This window comes from Podarcis filfolensis (assembly GCF_964270895.1).
Source record: "Podarcis filfolensis genome assembly, chromosome: 7".
NCBI lineage: Eukaryota > Metazoa > Chordata > Lepidosauria > Squamata > Lacertidae > Podarcis > Podarcis filfolensis.
In genome coordinates this window covers 37,500,990-37,518,463 of record NC_139603.1, presented here as the reverse complement: position 1 = coordinate 37,518,463, position 17,474 = coordinate 37,500,990, and the positions used below count along the sequence as shown (strand labels likewise).

Genomic DNA, 17,474 nt, shown 5'->3' with positions numbered 1-17,474 from the left:
ATGTAATTACATGAGATTTTCAAGGATAAATCATTACTGGAAGCACAATAACCAACTTTTTTTTTGTTACTGACCATTCTCTCCAAAGTATGTTAAACTTGATCTTTACCATCCTGCTGAAAATAGTAATAATAATGCTAGCACCACAACTGAATGGCTCTTTGTTCATGTAGCGCCTGTGCATTAAAAACTTGCCTTCTTTACTACAGTAGAAGGGCTGCCCTTCATGTGCATCTCTTTACATGAAGAGAATTGTCCCTTCCATTAAGGAAAACGGGAGTGCTAACTTAAGTGGCAGCTCTGTGCATCCCATGGCACTATGGATTTAGGTTGTTAGTCATTACTTATAGTGAGAAACAAAGACTACTGATAAAATACATTTATTTATTTTTATTTATATATTTTAAAGAAAAAATCTGCTTTACTTAAGAGTAAGAATTCAAGCATAGCTTAGAAATAAAAATGCCAGTAGCATAACATAGAATTAGCAGCAAAATTATAAAGTAGTTATGTCTGTTGTCTGCAAAGCAATTGACAAGATTAAAACCCAGGAAAACAGCAAAACCCAAAGGGGAAACAGCAAAATCTTCTCCAAAGCCTTTCTGGAACAACTAAGTGTTGCTGCGCAGTGAAGAGTAAGCTAACATGAAGCCATTCACACTTTCTTAGGGAAGGCATTTCATAGTGCTAGAACTTACCTCCTGAACTTCTGATGACAGGAGTAACTTGATCAGGGCATCGTATGTGTGAAGGGGAGATATGGGAGCAGAATGTCCTATGTGTAACCAGGTTATCATTTATACTTTTAAATGTTAGAATTGCAGTTGGGACAATTGGGTATCCAGTGTAAATCATAAAGCAGGGACAGGGAACCTAATGGCCCTCCTGATATCAAGGGCCCCAGGTTGTCATAAAGGACTGGAATAATTTGTTCTGTCTGGCCAACGAAGAGACAACATGTGTCTGTGTGGCATTCTGATCCAGTTAAATGCTCTACAGCTGTAGTCTTCAACCTTTTCAGACCTAGGACTGACTTTAACTCAGGGGCCCATTTCTTTTTTCCTTTTTAACAGTATATTTGCATAGTGGTAGTTTTGCCATTTGACTTTCGAACAAGTTGTGGCCCAGCAGCTGGTCCAAACTCACCATTTCAGTACCAATGTTATATATAGTTTGTATGGTATGTATTTAGTTTCCCTCCCCTAAGTACTAAATACAGCCTTTTAAAAAAATCTTCTCCAGCAAAAAGTGAAGTTGCTATTCTATGATTTAGGAATCTCTTAGAAACTTTTGGAATGATAGTTTTATGTCAAATTATGTGAAAATGTGGTCAGCTCTCAGAATTGTCTTCCAATTCTTATGCAGTGGTAGGAGTTTACAAATGAGTGGTGGGAGTTTTAAAATGTCTGCTTTTTTCTACTTTGGTAAATGCACTAAGTGCTGTATAAAAATGCAGGCTAGCACAATAAAAACGATTCTAAAACATGAAAATACACAGTACAATAAAAATAGCAAATAGCAGAATTTAAACATATAAGAATAGAGCAGAATGTTGTAGCAGCAACATAATAAGCTGACATTATTAGGAAAAAAAGACACAAAAGAAAAGGGAAAGTTGCAAAGATTTCAAAAGAACTTTTATTCTGTTATTGTTTCATTCTCCACCCTTTGTCTCTTTTAATCCTCCCTTCCATCTTGACTTCTCTTGTTCTAACCATGGGCACGAGCCTGATATATCATGGTATGAGATTATCTAGGGAAGGGCCATAGTTTAGTGGTAGAACAATTGCTTTGCATGAAGAAGCCCCTGGTTCAATCCATCCCATCTCCAGGTAGATCTGGGGAAAAGTGCTGCCTGAAACCCTCGAGAAGTGCTGCCACGTCAGTGCAGGCAATACTGAACTAGATGGATCCATGTACTGACTAATGCACTGTCTAAGGCGGCTTCCTATATGCCTATGTTCCTTTCCAGTTCCCACAATTTCATATTGGAACTCTTGTAGGTTGATTTACTTTATTCAACTGCTAGAAATTTGTGCTGTGTGTTGTGGCCACTCTAGTTCATGTAGAGGTTTCTCCATTTATAAATATTGGGAGGACTTGTATAAGTGAGAGCTGACTCTGTGGAACGACTCATTGTTTATATATAGCATGCAGAAATGTTCAGAAATACATAGTGAGTTTTGCCCAAATTTAGGTCCAATGCGGTACCCTGTAATCTCTCTATCTCTCTCTCTCTCTCTCTTGCCCATGCTTCTATCTAAACTATCGCTATCAAATTGTATCTGTCCACTACCGAGCATGAATCAATAGTGTGATGCAGCAGCAAAATAAGCTAATGCTATTCCAGGCTGCATCAACAGAAGTACAGTGTCAAGGGAAGCCATAGTACTGCTCTATTCTGCCTTGGTCAGACGACACCTGGAGTATTGTGTCCACTTCTGGGTGCTACAGTTTAAGAAGGATATTGACAAGCTGGAATGTGTTCAGAGGAGGGAAACCAAGATTATCAAGGGTCTGGAAACCAAGCCATATGAGGAACAGTTGAAGGAGTTTGGTATGTTAAGCCTGGAAACATGGGGACCGAGAGAAGATATGAGAGCCATCTTTGAAGATAGAGCAAGCTTGTTTTTTCCTGCTCTGGAGGGTAGGATCTGAACCAATGGCTTCAAGTTACAAGAAAGAATATTCCGACTAAACATCAAGAAGAACTTTCTGATAGCAAGAGCTGTTCGATAGTGGAACAGACTACCATGAGAGATGGCAGACTCTCCTTCCTTGGAGGTTTTTAAGTAGAGGTTGGATGGCCATCTGTCATGGATGCTATATGCATTGCAGGGGATTGAACTAGATAACCCTCAGCGTTCCTTCCAACTCTACAGTTCTATGATTCTGTACTCTAGTAGGTGAAGCAAGAGACATCCATGACAAAAAATACATGTCTGCCCCTGTATAGACCTTTAAGATTAGATCTGCTTAGAGTTTGGCATTTAAAAGTAAAAAGTAAAACTATGAATTGCCATAAGTTACTTTAAAAGAAAAAGAACATGGAAGATTACAGAGAATGCATGAGATGTGGAAGTGGTCAGACCAATGGTCCATTTAGTCTAGCATCCTGTTTCGAAGAAAGTTTAGCCAATTGTTTTCTGGCCACAGTAAAACATGTAGGCAACACCGCTCACCTGCAGCTTGTCATTAGCAGTAGTATATCAGTGACTAACAAAATAGATGTTATTATTTTGGCTTATTCCTTCATTAGCTGCTCTGATCCTTTCCTAATAATCTCTTACTTGGAATTTACGTTCTTTCCTTTCCCTGAAAAACGTTTGAGTTAATGTTTTTTGTGTTATGCTCTCCTGCACCCAACACTCATCACTTTATACCCACACATGGACGTCTGAACAGTACAGCTTACAAACTTTTTTATTATAGTTGCCTTTATATCACCTCCTGAGTCATACTGGCCTCTTTTGGTTACTGGTTCCTCCACACTCCAATACATACCTTAGCGGAACTTGGAAAGTGAAATTTGAAAGCTGCATATGTTGTTTCTGCTATTAACTTCTACCCAGTGTCTTCCACAGAGATTATCATATTAGGCTATGTGCAAATTATTTGTAAATGTGCAAATTGAGTTATTTAATACATGCATATACTTGGCATATCTGTTTTAGTGTAATGGGAAGCATATTTTATGCAGCCATTGAAGTTGTGCACTGCTAGTAGAAGTGTTCTGGATCCAGAGGAATAAGTGAATTGTTTTGAGCCAAGATAGTGCTCCTCCTGATTGACATATTGCCATTATTTCCATCACAGGGTCCTTTCTGTTCATTTGTGTGAGGTTATTCACACATATTTATGTCTTATGAATTGTTGAACATATGTAGCAAAATTATGTTGTCTTGAGTTGTGAAAAATATGCTGAGAGATTCACAAGTGAAGAATGCACATAGATATTTCTCAGATGAGGACATCAAAGTACCACATTTGTAGGAATAACTGATACTATCAATCCATTTTTCAGTCCTGGTCTCATACAGTGACTGCCATATGGAGGCCACTTGATGATACCTCCTCATAATAGCTTCTCTATGTGAGATGTATTGGTATGCTCCAACTTGCTTCAAAAATTGACTGCTAGCATGTGGCTTGCATCATTGCTGCTAAAAACCTATTTAATCAGCACTGAGACAAACCGCATTAAGGGGGATGATCCACATGATTACTGAGTACACACAAACAATTTAATACATGGGTTAGCCACTGACGAGAGGCAGTGGGCCAAATCAATTGATACATATGTTGTGTGAGGAGATAACTGGTAGCTCAGGGGAAAATAATGTATAACATGGAAGTGATAAAAAAATTGTACTCAGATGTTGAGTATTTCTTTTAGAACTGCAATTTGTATCCACTAATCCAGTTGCATTGTGGGTTAATAACTAAGAAGCTTAACCTTCTCCTTTCTACTTGTAAAAATGAATAACTTTCACTGTTTTGCAGGAGAGAAACCATTCAAATGTGATGAATGTAACTTTGCTTCCACAACCCAGTCCCATCTGACACGGCACAAACGTGTTCATACTGGAGAGAAACCCTACAGATGTCCTTGGTGTGACTACAGGTAATAAGTTCCTTAGTGAGAATGAAATGTAAATTGATAAATTCATGTAAATTGATAAATAAATATGTTGGCATAAAATCATCATCAGGGCAGCATTAAGATAAATAAGGGGGGCACTTATTTCTCAAAATGTGTTGGGGGGTAATGGAACCCCTGTTCTGAAGCTTTTTGATGTGAGACACTGAAGCGCTAATGCTATTTATTTCACAGATGTTCTAGTGTCTGTTCAAATTCTCTGTGGAGGGACTCCTGATCTGCTTTGCCTTTTCAGATCAGCTGCAGTTTGGGAGGAAAAAAATCTTGGTTGAGTTGCAGCCATGACACTAAAGAGGAAGGTCCCCTTAAGAATTGAACAGACTCTTTGTCCATTAAGTATTTTAAATGGAAGCACCTGCCTGTTACTTTAGCAACTCAGATTCTGGTTTATTTGTGAAAGGTTTGTTTCCCACTGTGGATTCATAGAAAATACTTAGTACGATTCATAGGCAGGATTGGATATCATTTTTTTAATTAGAAAACAGGGCTGAATGGCTATGGGTTTGCCATATTTCAAATGAGATATCGAAACACTGCTTGTCCTTTATAGACTTTCATGGTTACTTCTTACATGAATGGAAATGTTAATCCCACTGTCCTCTTGTTAATCTCACCTTGATGTGTATGCTCCTGTGTTGTTTTGAATCTACCAAAAATGTTCATTGTCAAAGCTGGGGGCAGGGAGAAGAAATTATGGCAAAAGTTGTTTAAAATTAAATATTCCGTTAGAAGGTCTTGGTCATCTGTTCCTGTTTGTGCCATGTTAAGTATGACAATGAACTGGGTAATTCGTTGGGGTCAATATTCATTTTTCTTACAACTGTTGATAATACTTTTTTTAAAAAAAGGTTTGAATGATGTTTCGTGGCCACCATAGAATTGAATTTAGCTTCAGTGAAAGTAGTCAGCTCTTCAGTGTGTGTTTTTCACTACAGAATTAAATTCTGTCATTACAATACCTTACTACAGGCATAACACTGACTTATTTTTAAGTCACGAATATGCCTTCATTTTAAAGAGCTACTAATTCTACAGAAGCATCGTTATGCAGGTTGCCATCTGCTCATTGTTGTTGTTTTTGTTTTGTGTGTATTTCTTTGTAAATTATCAGAGTGAAGGTAGCAGAAGCAAAAAATTCTATAGAAATAGGTAAGAAGCTTAAAACAGCAAGACCTGCAAACTGCATTAATTTTATAAATGCACCTTTCTAAAATATATGTCACATGTGAAGGATATCCTACAGGCTTACGGATAAATGGCATGCATTTTAATATAATTATGTAAACTAAAATAAAATATTTTACATTTATTATGCATAATAAACTAATTAAACAATGCTTGGTAAGGGATTATAGCCTCTGACATCAAGTGCAGAAGGATTCATTGTGTGGATTCAGCAGCACTTGCATTCTGAGTTAGGGAGAGTGACTCTGCAGAGAACACTTGTCTCTTTTTGGACAGCTTCCCTGGGGAGTTCATGGTTCCCTTTTATTTTTGTATACGCTCAAACTTTGTAAAATAAAGACCCATTTATAATACGTTCCAGTGTATGCAACAATATAATTAGAACAAAACTAGGATGTGGGTGTTCTTTTCAAACTAAATAATCTTTCAGATACTTTTGACACGTCAGCAAATGCAGTATAGCCTGTTGTTTCTCAGTTTTGCAGAGCATGTGCTGAGATTGCATAATTCTTTATCAGAAGCCCAAAAAATATGCACTAATGCTTGCAAGGGGAGCCATTGTATGAAACTGATGGTACAGAAGTGTGTGTGTTGTTAGTCACAATAATCTCCAGCTATTTAACATATGATGACAGGTTGGATAACATTTCATTTAATTTACAAAGTATTGTAAGACTATCCATCTCTAGGAAGAATGTTGCACTTTATGCTCAGGGGACATAATTTTCCTATAGCCAGAGTCTAGCCAGGTTGGGAACCCTACCAGCAAAGTACATGAAAAAGCAAAAATATGAGAAATGAATCTTTCGCTCTGATACTGATCACATATCACTTAAATAAGACAGATTAAATGTTTTCCCTTCTGAAGTGCTGAGGGGAAGATTGCCTGGTGTCCCATACCAAGATAGGCTGCGCCCATGTTCCCAGGATGTTGAATGTATGGAACACATTTTATTGCATTGTAGTCTGTATAAACATGTTAGACAGCATCTAATCAATCCAATACTAACAAAACAACTTGAAATTGCTGACTCATTTCATGTCAAGGTTCTCCTTGAGGATAGGTTTGATACTATTACACTGGCTATAGCAAAATTCTTCATGGAGGCAGTAAAAATCAGAAATAAGTACATACAGGCTAAAGCTCCTCTGTTGGCTAGAAAGGCCGATTTTACACATTAACAACTATTGATATTTACTATTGTTGTACTGTGTATTTTGGGTCTGTGGACCGCAATAAAGCTCTTTGTGTGTGTGTGTACTTAAATAATTCCACTGAAATCAGTGGCTAATATTTCCTAATAACCTATTTATAATCAGAAATATAATTTGTAGCCCTGTGGACTGGCTTGATGGTAACATTTCCTGCACATTATACAAAGTGAAAGGGACGCGGGTGGCGCTGTGGGTAAAACCTCAGCGCCTAGGGCTTGCCGATCGCATGGTCGGCGGTTCGAATCCCCGCGGCGGGGTGAGCTCCCGTCTTTCGGTCCCAGCTCCTGCCCACCTAGCAGTTCGAAAGCACCCCTAAGTGCAAGTAGATAAATAGGTACCACTTTATAGCGGGAAGGTAAACGGCGTTTCCGTGTGCTGCGCTGGTGCTGGCTCGGCAGAGCAGCTTCGTCACGCTGGCCACGTGACCCAGAAATGTCTGCGGACAGCGCTGGCCCCCGGCCTCTTAAGTGAGATGGGCGCACAACCCTAGAGTCGGACACGACTGGCCCGTATGGGCAGGGGTACCTTTACCTTTTTATACAAAGTGAAGTAAGAACTGGCATCTAAAACTCCAGGTAAATGTTCAATGCACAAAAATGATCTCTCCCGCTCCCAGTGTCTGGTGGAAGCTTCTCTGCACACCTCAAATGCCTTCCAAAGATCAGAGAACATTTTGGAGTGGCAATTCATGAAGTACAAGCAAGGGTCTGCTTCCAGAATGGAAAAGCAACCAGAGTGGTACCCTAGAGGGTGTGCAGGTTTCTCTGAATCTCCTGACCATGGTGTACAAGTCAAATATCTAAGGCATACAAGGAAAAGAGGTGACAAATTTACATGCTCAGATGGTGTCCGGGGCCTTAAGTATATTCCCACGTTTTTTGTTTTTTTTTTAAGTTGGAGAGGGTATCTCAAAGCATGTGAAGATATAGGAGTTCCTGCATTTAGGAACATCAGAATTTGCCTAATACCAGCTCAGGCTGTTTGTTCATCTAGTACAATATGGTCTATCTAAATGGCAACAGCTCCTCTAGGTCTTAAGACAGTGGTCTTTTCCATCATCCGCAACCTCTGAGTGCAGCAAGCTAAGTCTTCGGGAGAATGGCAAAGACAAAAGATGTCCTTTCTTTCTTTCCCCTCACCTTGAAACTCGCTTACCAAACTGCAAGGCGTGAGCTAGAATATAACAGGAGTGGCCAGTACAGAGGGCTGTCACTGTGGCAGCCAGGTCAGAGTAGCAGAGCCAATCTGATGCTCCTGCTGGTGTTCCCAAACCACCCTGCCCTCACTGCTGCCAAACCACACCTCCCCACTGGCCATTCCTGGACTACAAGGTTTCTGCTCCAGTCTGTCTTTAGGTCCTGGGGATGCTGTCCCAGGGCCAGCCCAATACACTTTGATGCCTGAGGCAAAGGACAAGGTGCTTTCCAGTCTGCATATAGAAGCTGACTGGACTGGACTGGTTTTTGAACACTTCAGTGCTGGTGAAGTGACAGCATCCTCCACTCCACCTGAGGGCAGCTGACTAGCTTAGAGGGTGTAGAATAGGCTGTTTGACATGAACAGCTCAGATCTCTAAGAAATAGGAACAGCCAGGGAGGATAAAGAGGAATGTTCTGGGGACTGCTGCTCACTTTACACATCCCAGCATCTACCACCTGAGGTGGCTGTCTCATTCTGCCTAATAGAATGGCTGACCCCGCAGGCCCCATTTCTTGTTAGTATTTTCTGTTAGAATCATTTAGTGTTTCATCTCCCTTCCTCTCTTTTTAAAAATTGCCTTGTTTTATTCTCCACACTCTTTAGTTTGCTTCATTTTATAATGCTATGGTGGGAAGTGCTGGTGAGAAAGATTCCCCCTACCCCATATTTATTTAATGTGGAATAAAGTAGTCATCTTAAAAAGAATTTTAAAGCATTTCAACCCTACCTTTCCTTCAGGTTTTGGGAAGGAATGTGATATTTGATTTTTTTTTTTTGTACTTGCTCATTGCATCCAGTTTTTTTTAAATTAACCCCTCGTTTTTTAACAGATGGACAGCTTAGTTTTGTCATGCATCTTGTGTTTTTCTTGTCATTCTCTATTAATTACAAGTTTTCACCAGCTACTCTTTAACTTCACATCTTATTTTTGGAAACAATGGAACAATGATCTATTTTGCAACTTTTTAATCTGTAGCAAATCCCATATGCCAACTTTCAAACCTAGGAAGAAGCGATTTCCCAATCTATAGATTTTTCTACTTGTTAAAACACTAGAATAGAAATAACCATGCAATCTAGGTTCTCTTCCAATGAAATTTGTATATTAAATGTGTTCCAGGGGAGTACTTACAAAGCCCAAGTACAATAGTGTACATTACAGATATTTTTTTTAAAGGGTATATTCCGTAGTCTCTTTAGCATGACTCTAAATTCAGTCTGACGTACAAATAATTGCATTTCTGTTTTATTATTGCATCCCAATTTTTACTTGTTATGTACACTTTATGTGGTTCTACTATGATTCATATTTCAGCTGCTGGACTGGGGGGGATAATGTCTCATAGCAGAATTGGGTTCTGTCATAAGATTCTGGAGCCCAGAATTCATGGAGTTGTTGACAAGACATTTCATTTGGGGAAGAAGAGCATGCCACTTGTGTTGCTTGTACAACACTCCTTCTGGGGGGAAAAACACATTGGTAGTAGCATTCAAAGGCGCTCAGCTTCCTCTTTCATGCCCTGTTCCCTTGGCCAGAGGCAAATGTCAGTATGGTGACTGGCTTATAAAGAAAAATGTGTGCTTATTGGAAAACATGATTATCCCTTAAAACAGTATGTACAGTGCTGAGAACTGTGCTTCTTTTAAGGAGTTATTCTGCATGTCAGAACCATTTATTTAGTACACAGTTTGATAGCAAGCTTGGTGCTTTTCATTTCTTCCTTTCTTTCTTTTTAATGTAGATCCATAAGAGCTAGGTATTTACTTTCTGTATAAAATAACATACCAGGAGCAGAAAGGGAAGTATATTGGGATCTAAGATATACTAGAAATATTTCTCAACATGAGTATCCTTTATTTTTTAAAAAATAGTAATTACTCTCTGGAGCTTTTTATTGTGCTGGTGATATGAAGAATTATGTATTATTAATAATATTGTTATGCCCCTTAGCTTTCTGTTCAGTTATTTCATACTGAACTTGTTTTAGCTCTATACTCACATTCTATGATTTACTGTTCCTTGCTTTCCATACTATACTATTTGCGAGACATTTAGGGTGATATCCAACTAAGCCATATTCAGAGATGGAAATCAATAGGCTTAAGCTAGTTATGATTTGACTTAAGTCCATTGATTTCATTTGTGCTTGCTCTGCATATGACTTGATCAGATATCCACTTTAATTTCTTTTTATACCTGCAGGATGGTACCCTCCATTGCTGATCATGCATATTAACAATTTAATCTTATGCTTTAGGTATTAGATCACAACTTTATATATTCTGCTTTGTCATCCTCTGCTTTGCATATGGGGTGGGAAACACAGCCCCTTGCTACTGTGTAGTACCAGTGTGAACTTGATACCTTTTGGGATGTAATACAAGAAGGAGCAGACCATCTCATCTTTGTCTTTGCCAGGCCAGGGATTTCACTGGTGGCTGCTGATGTTATACCTGTCCAAAGGGTGGTACAGAGTTAGTTGTATTTATTCTACAAAATAGAGACACAATAGAGCTGATGTTTGGGCTCTTAGCTGTTTTGAAATTCATATTTTCCAAGTTATAAAAAGATTAAAAACCTTTCTAGTTAGCAAATTTAAGTTGGGGATCTTCCTGTTCTACAATGAAAAGAGAAGCTACAGCTATTGTTTGTTGTTTATCTTGCTTATGTTTCATGTTTCATCCCTTCAGCTTCATTTTTTCTGCCACAAACCACCATCATTACCATTGTTCTTATTATCAGGTCAGAAAAGCTGTTTGCTTCATAATTCATCTCAACATGCAACAGTTTTCCTTTGGGATTTATTGTGTATTAGTATGAGTGTAGGCTTAAAGAGAAGCAAGCAACTTTTTCATGTTAACCCCATTCATGTTAACCCCATTCAACCCCATTCAAACACCCCATGTTCAGGATGTACAACAACATCCTGAAATTATACTAAGTTAGTGTATATTTATCTAGTATTGCTGAATCATTAAGCAGATGTTTATTTCCGTGTATACAAGATGATAACTAATATACACTTGGTTTGTGACATAATTAAAAAGTAAACAAGCACTCAGATCAATTAGTGTAACCATTTTTGAAAACAAAGTGGCCTTCTTTCTACATAAGAATCAAAATAAACATGTTTTTTTAGGTTATGCCTCTTTGGTCTCAATTCCCATTATGAAAGGACCAAGGCTATCTTTGGGGATGGTCATTCTACAAGGAATATCTTTGGACAGTCCCTGGTGTGGTAGTTAGCTATTACTTTATATACATTATGGTAGAAATGCAAGCCTTGCAAGGAAAAACATAAACTATATTTTGACAGTACTATTTTGGCAGTATTCCCCAAGCATTCGAGCTATTATCATGTAATGAAGTTGTTGTGTATGTTCTTTAGTTCTGTGTAGATAATATTGCAAACTCTCCTTTTGTTTTCCTATTCTTGACGATCAAGGCTTCTGTAGTAAAAAGACTGAAATGATTGTTTCCCACTTGTCTCCAACTCTAAAGGGGGTGCAACTGTGGATCTTAATATCAGTTACACCCATTTCAGAAGAAAGGAGTTGAGAAATTATTTTTTAAAAGGAGGTAAAAAGCTTCCTATGGGGATTGATCATGGAAATGGGTCGTGCTAGAGGAGAATGGGGTATAGCCAACCTTAGTCCTACTCAGAGGAGACCCATTGAAATTAATGGGCATGGCTAAATTAGGAACATTAAAGGTCTATCACGAGTAAAACTTGCCTATATACAACTCAACATGTTATAGAAAAGGCCTACTTAGAGGTGTATCTGGGAACTATTTAATGAGGGGATTAGCTGGGCTGAGATAATAATTCTTCACTTGGTTAAGATTCAACTTTTGGGATCTTTTTGTAGATCTCTGTGAGTACAAAAGCTGATTTAATGTTGTTAAGAGCCACCAATTCCTTATTCGGAATAGTTATAAGTTTTAATATATGGTTATATTCTCATCCATCCCTGTGCTCTGTAAAGAAACCTAAATTTGAGACTTGCATTGCGTAACCAACTGGAAGGAAAGGGCTTGATAAGGATATAAGTGGCATGCACTGGTCTCCCATTGAGCGCTCTGCTACTTTGCTTCCATGTGCCCTCATCTGCACATGACGGGGGAAGACAGCTGCCAGGTTGCTGACAGGGATTAGTTGTGAAGATGTTTCACCAGTGTTGAAAGAACTTCACTGACTCACAATCCATTTCTGAATGTGGTTCAAAGTGCTAGTGCTTACCTTTAAAGCCCTGTATAGCTTAGGGCACTGGTACCTGAAGAAACACTTGCTCCTATACAAACCAGCCTGTGTATTAAAGTCATTGTTGAAGGATCTCCTTCAGATGCTTCTGGTGACCAGAAAAGGGAACTTTCTCAGTGGAATTCACTCCTCAGGTAGGGTACCAGGGTTCTTTAGAACTAGATGTAGATGTATTGCAATATTATTGCATTGTATTTTTAAAAAACAAAAAACAAAACACCTCTTGTTTTTGTCCTTGTGCTCAAGAAGTTTTACTGAAATACACTATATGAATCTTTTAAATAAATAAAATGAAAAACGAAGAGAGGGAAATTAGGTCTGTTACTGCCCACACAGAATTGTGCCTCAAATGTTGCTAAAACTATATGAGGTGCTAAAATCATAGTTTAAAGTACTGTTGGACAGGCCTGGTTATCCTGGAGACAGAATAACTTGATTATCCTTGAAAACTACTGCATGGGCACCTTTTAAATGTATGAATTGTGAAACTGAAGTGGTCTGTTTCAAATTTTGCTCACCTCAAGTTTTCTTTATAATTTAAAATGTTCCCTAAGAACATTTGATTTAGTTATTTTCTGGATAACCTCTATGCTTAAAATTCATTTTAAGGAGTCCCTCGTTTTAATGAAACACAAATTTTACTACTAAACTATCATGTAATGTTGCTAAATGAAGTTTAGGAGATTGCAACTACAAATTAGGTACATTTAGCAATGATGGATTAAGAGCTAACAATTAAATAGTATATGACTGAATTGTGGTTATAAGACGACTTATTTATGCTTGTGTGTATATATCTTTACATTTTCCATCTTGCTTTAACCCAAAGGCAAAGGGGAATATAACAGTGTTTATAAATGTAATATAAGTTACAGCAGAAAAAACCTTCTTAAAATGAAAACTACTTTGAACTTAGGGTTGATATCCCAAAGGCTCAGATAATATGTTTCAGGTTGCAAACTGAAAAAAACCCCCACTTACTAAGGAGTAAGTCCCATCAAACAGTGGAACTTACTTCTGAGGAAATATGTATAGGATTGCATTGTGAAAACAAATTAAAACATATAATGTATTAAATTAATTTCTAGTTTCTCAGGCCCTCACCACCAAACAAGGCAACAGCAACTCTACACTGCTTTCAAAAGATGCTGCCAAAGGAAAAGATGCTACCAAAGTATGGAGCAGCCTTTGGGCATGGTTATATGTAGGATAGCTCACATGCTCAGCCAGCTAAAGGACCTCCTTGCATAGTGGAGGAGCAGTCATACATGGCAGCAGGGGTGCCAACTTGAATAAAATATTGGGGAGAGGTAAGCCCCACCTTGCATAATCATAAGACACGGTGCATGCATACCATTTGAATAGCCCAGCCCCTCAAATATTTTTGGGGGCGGCCCAAGGGATCTTGGCCCCTCGGAGTTGGCAACATAAATGAATGACAGACACATCACTCCACAGGTAGGGCTGAATGCATGTAAATGCAGTTAGTGCAATCTTTGCTCGCCTTTATTTTGAGTGAGAATATGAACCATTTTTTTGCTTGGCCAAACCCAAATAAAGCACTGTGACTTCATTTACAGTGAATGCATTTTCTCTTCTAACCTGAATGCTAGATGAGTAAGTCAAGCATCCAGCCAGCTCAGAGCTAGAAAAGAGAAAGTGCCTGGAGCTGAGGGTGCCAGACCAATGCTCAATAGGCAGTACATTAACAGTGACTCTGCAAGAAAAAAGGGTGTATAGCAAATGGGCTTGTGTGAACTGAAAGAATCAATAAGACAAGGGAGACAGTATAATTAGGTAGAGATAAAAATTAGTCCAGGTAAGACTAAGTCTAATATTGTGAGTACTGGTCATCTACTACATCCTGGCCAAAGAGATGAGAAGCATTTTTTCCACCCTGTTGCTTCCCTGGGTTCTTGATTGCAAACAATTACAGATGGTCAGTGTGCCAAGTATGGTTGCATGTGCACCATCTAAGTTTCCACTTGGAATATTGCTGTTTTTATGCATAGTTAGGTCAGAGAGGCAGTGAGTTTCAAAAGAAATTTTAAGCCTGGGGTTGATGCCGAGAGGGACAGGGAGTCTTTGCAAGCAATATAAAGAGAGAGGGTATATTTAATGATAGTTAACCTACTTTTAGAAGTAGCCAACTCTAGGCATCCTCCTCCCTAGCTACTAGCCTCTGTCTTGTCATTGTTGCTGTGAAGCAGCTTTTCTTCCCAGCAGCTAATGCTGATTCTCTGCAGTAGGCTTTCTCTGCCATGAGCATAGGGACAGAATATGAAGCTACGATTCCTGAAGCTGAGCAGGAATCCACAGAGGAAGTGATTTTTGCTATTATACCCAAAAGCAGGTTACTTCGCTGTGGTGCAAGGAAGTACCAGAAGATGATCTGTGACTCACCAGACACAATTTGTCCCCCAGTTGTATATTTTCCTTCTTCCTTTCTCAAGGCAGATTATCAAGTTCAAAGTCTAGCCCTTAGTCTTGCTCCTCCCCCCCCCCCTTCCTGGCTGAGTGGAACAGCCTGCATTCTACAACTGTACTATCTTTTTATATTTTGTTCAGCAGTGATATTGCTATTAAGATACATGTCCAGAAAGCTCTGCAGTTTATATTGCTATAAAACTTCTCTTTGTGTTATGTGCCTATAAATATATCAGAGCATTTTAGATGACATCATAAACTATTTGAAAATCACACTTTATGATACCACCAAGAACCTCTTAAAATAAGGTATTTATACATTTACATCCCTTGCATGCACACCCATCCTTTCAACCCCCTTCAGGCTAATTATTAAATTTTTGCAGTGACAGGGCAGGGCTGCTGACTTGGGGCCTTTCTGGAGAGTTGTTTTATTGCATCATAGACACGCAGTTGTTACTCAGTTGTGCCATTTTGAGAATGAGCTTTAAAGGTGTTTTAAATTGCAGTTTATGTTTCTGACTGCTTTAGAAGCTGAATGCTCCCTGATGTACCCTTCCAATGAAAGCACTGACTTTGCCTTTTAAAATTTGAATTTGGGGTGGTGGTCGGAAAGTGATGAATGTTAAGACAGCAAGAAACAAGTATGGTCAGAAGAAGTGAGCCTTTCTCAGAAATACCTATGGCAACGAGGGAAATCCTTGCTCACAGTTGCCTGCCAGTGGTTATTAATTAGTCAGAGGAAGCCAGTACATGTACCTAGTTGTTTCCAGAACTAGAAGCAAATAAATCAGGAGCCCAACATAGGAGCAAATAACAATGGATTTGGTGGGCTAATTTGGATGTTCAAATCTCTTCTATGGCTGCATGGAGTGAGTAGCATATGATCTAGAGCAATCTACAAATACAAGCAGCAATATTAATGCATAAGACAACTTCAGAAATGAATTGCCATGCTCTCTCAAATCACCACCAGAAAGCTGTGCTTGTATTTCTGGATATGACAGCTGAGATTTTAGCTTTTCCCATGAAGTGCTGCCATAGTGTCATGGCAGTTCCAACATCTGAAGTGGTTCTGTGTCTCTGTCCACTAGCTAGCCAGTCTGCCAGCGTATCAGCAAGATTACTCCCATGTTGTCTATCCATAGCTCTGTTAGGCTGCTAGGAGCTGGAGGGTTTCCATTTATAATATGTTAAGGCAGGGGAAGGCCTCCAGAAGTTGTTGGACAACAACTCCAATCCTTCGCAGTCAGCAGGAATAAAAGTCGGGGGTGATGGGAGTTGCGGGTCTATAACATATTGAGGGCACCATGTTAGCAACCCCTGGGTTAAGGGCTACATTGTCATAAACACAGATGAACATTGCTGGTCACTTCTGTAGGTCCATTCAGTGGTCTCTGCCTTATGATGGCACTGTTCAGACTCAGCAGCCTTTATTTACACATATTTTTCCTTCATAAAGGGTCAAGTTAATGAGGAAATGCCTCAGAGTTCTGTTCTTCTAACATTTCCTATAACTTCTTTAAAAGCCTCACTGCTGTCTCCCTATTCAAAGGCAACATGGACAGGAGTGGAGAAGCCTCTCTCCTAGCAGTATTCTCATAAACAATTTTTTGGGAAGAGATGTGAATCTTCCTACTGCCAGGAGTAGCCAAGGCTGTGGTGCACTGGGAAGTAAAAGGCTAGTGATTGTGTGTGTGTGTGTGTGTGTGTGTGTGTGTGTGTGTGTGCGTGTGTGCGTGTGTGTGTGTGCGTGCGTGTGTGTGTGTGTATATCTATCTGTTTGGGGAAGACAGCAAACTAGTGTCTGTCGTGAGGCATGAGGCTCTATCAACACCATGCAAGTGCATGATTACTGACTGCCCAGTACTTGCCAGTGTGGGGCTGCTCACATTATGGCACACACCTGCAATGTGCTAAGCTGGCAGCCCACCTGCTTCCTCCACTTCCTTGCAAGGCCCACCGGTAAGGACTGCAGGTCCTTATTGCTCAGCTGTGGCAGCCTCTTACTTTTTAGCACACAACATTCCTAGGCCTACTGACAGTAAGATAAGAGATCAGGAATTAAAATAGAAATTGCAATCATGTTAAGCCAAATTACAAAAAATGCACCAGTCTTGATGGGGCAGAGCCCAGCAGAAGGTTTGGTGGTTAGCTTGCCTTCCAATCTCGGTGTGCACTCCTCCACCTTGCCTTCCAAAATACTTGCATCAGCCCTCTCTGCCAGGCATGAGCACCCACCTGTAGTTTGCAAACACCCTGCCATCTTAATAACCCCCTAAAAACCATTTCACATGCCAAAATAACTCCCTCCTTCAGTTCTGTCAGCCTAAACATCCCTTTTATTCAAGAATCATTTTCACTCACCAAAGGAAATAACCGCTTCATACCACTTGCTTTCACTTGGTTGCCAATGTAGCAGCTCTTTTTATATTTCTTGACATCTACTTTGTAATTTTTTATGAAAGGGAGGCAGTACCAACCATTGGTAAATCAGCCTCATTTCCCCACCAGGGGCATCATTT

The 17,474-nt window shown here is 39.4% G+C and overlaps 1 protein-coding gene across 2 annotated transcripts in view; it reads left to right on the top strand.

Annotated features, from left to right (window-relative positions):
• The window catches only part of ZNF407 (zinc finger protein 407), a 328,959-nt gene that overhangs the window by 204,219 nt on the left and 107,266 nt on the right, over positions 1-17,474 (top strand). For both annotated transcript variants that reach the window (XM_083623582.1, XM_083623581.1), the window contains exon 7: positions 4,504-4,624. In XM_083623582.1, the coding sequence (XP_083479708.1) occupies positions 4,504-4,624 (121 nt within the window). The remainder of the gene's footprint in view (positions 1-4,503; positions 4,625-17,474) is intronic.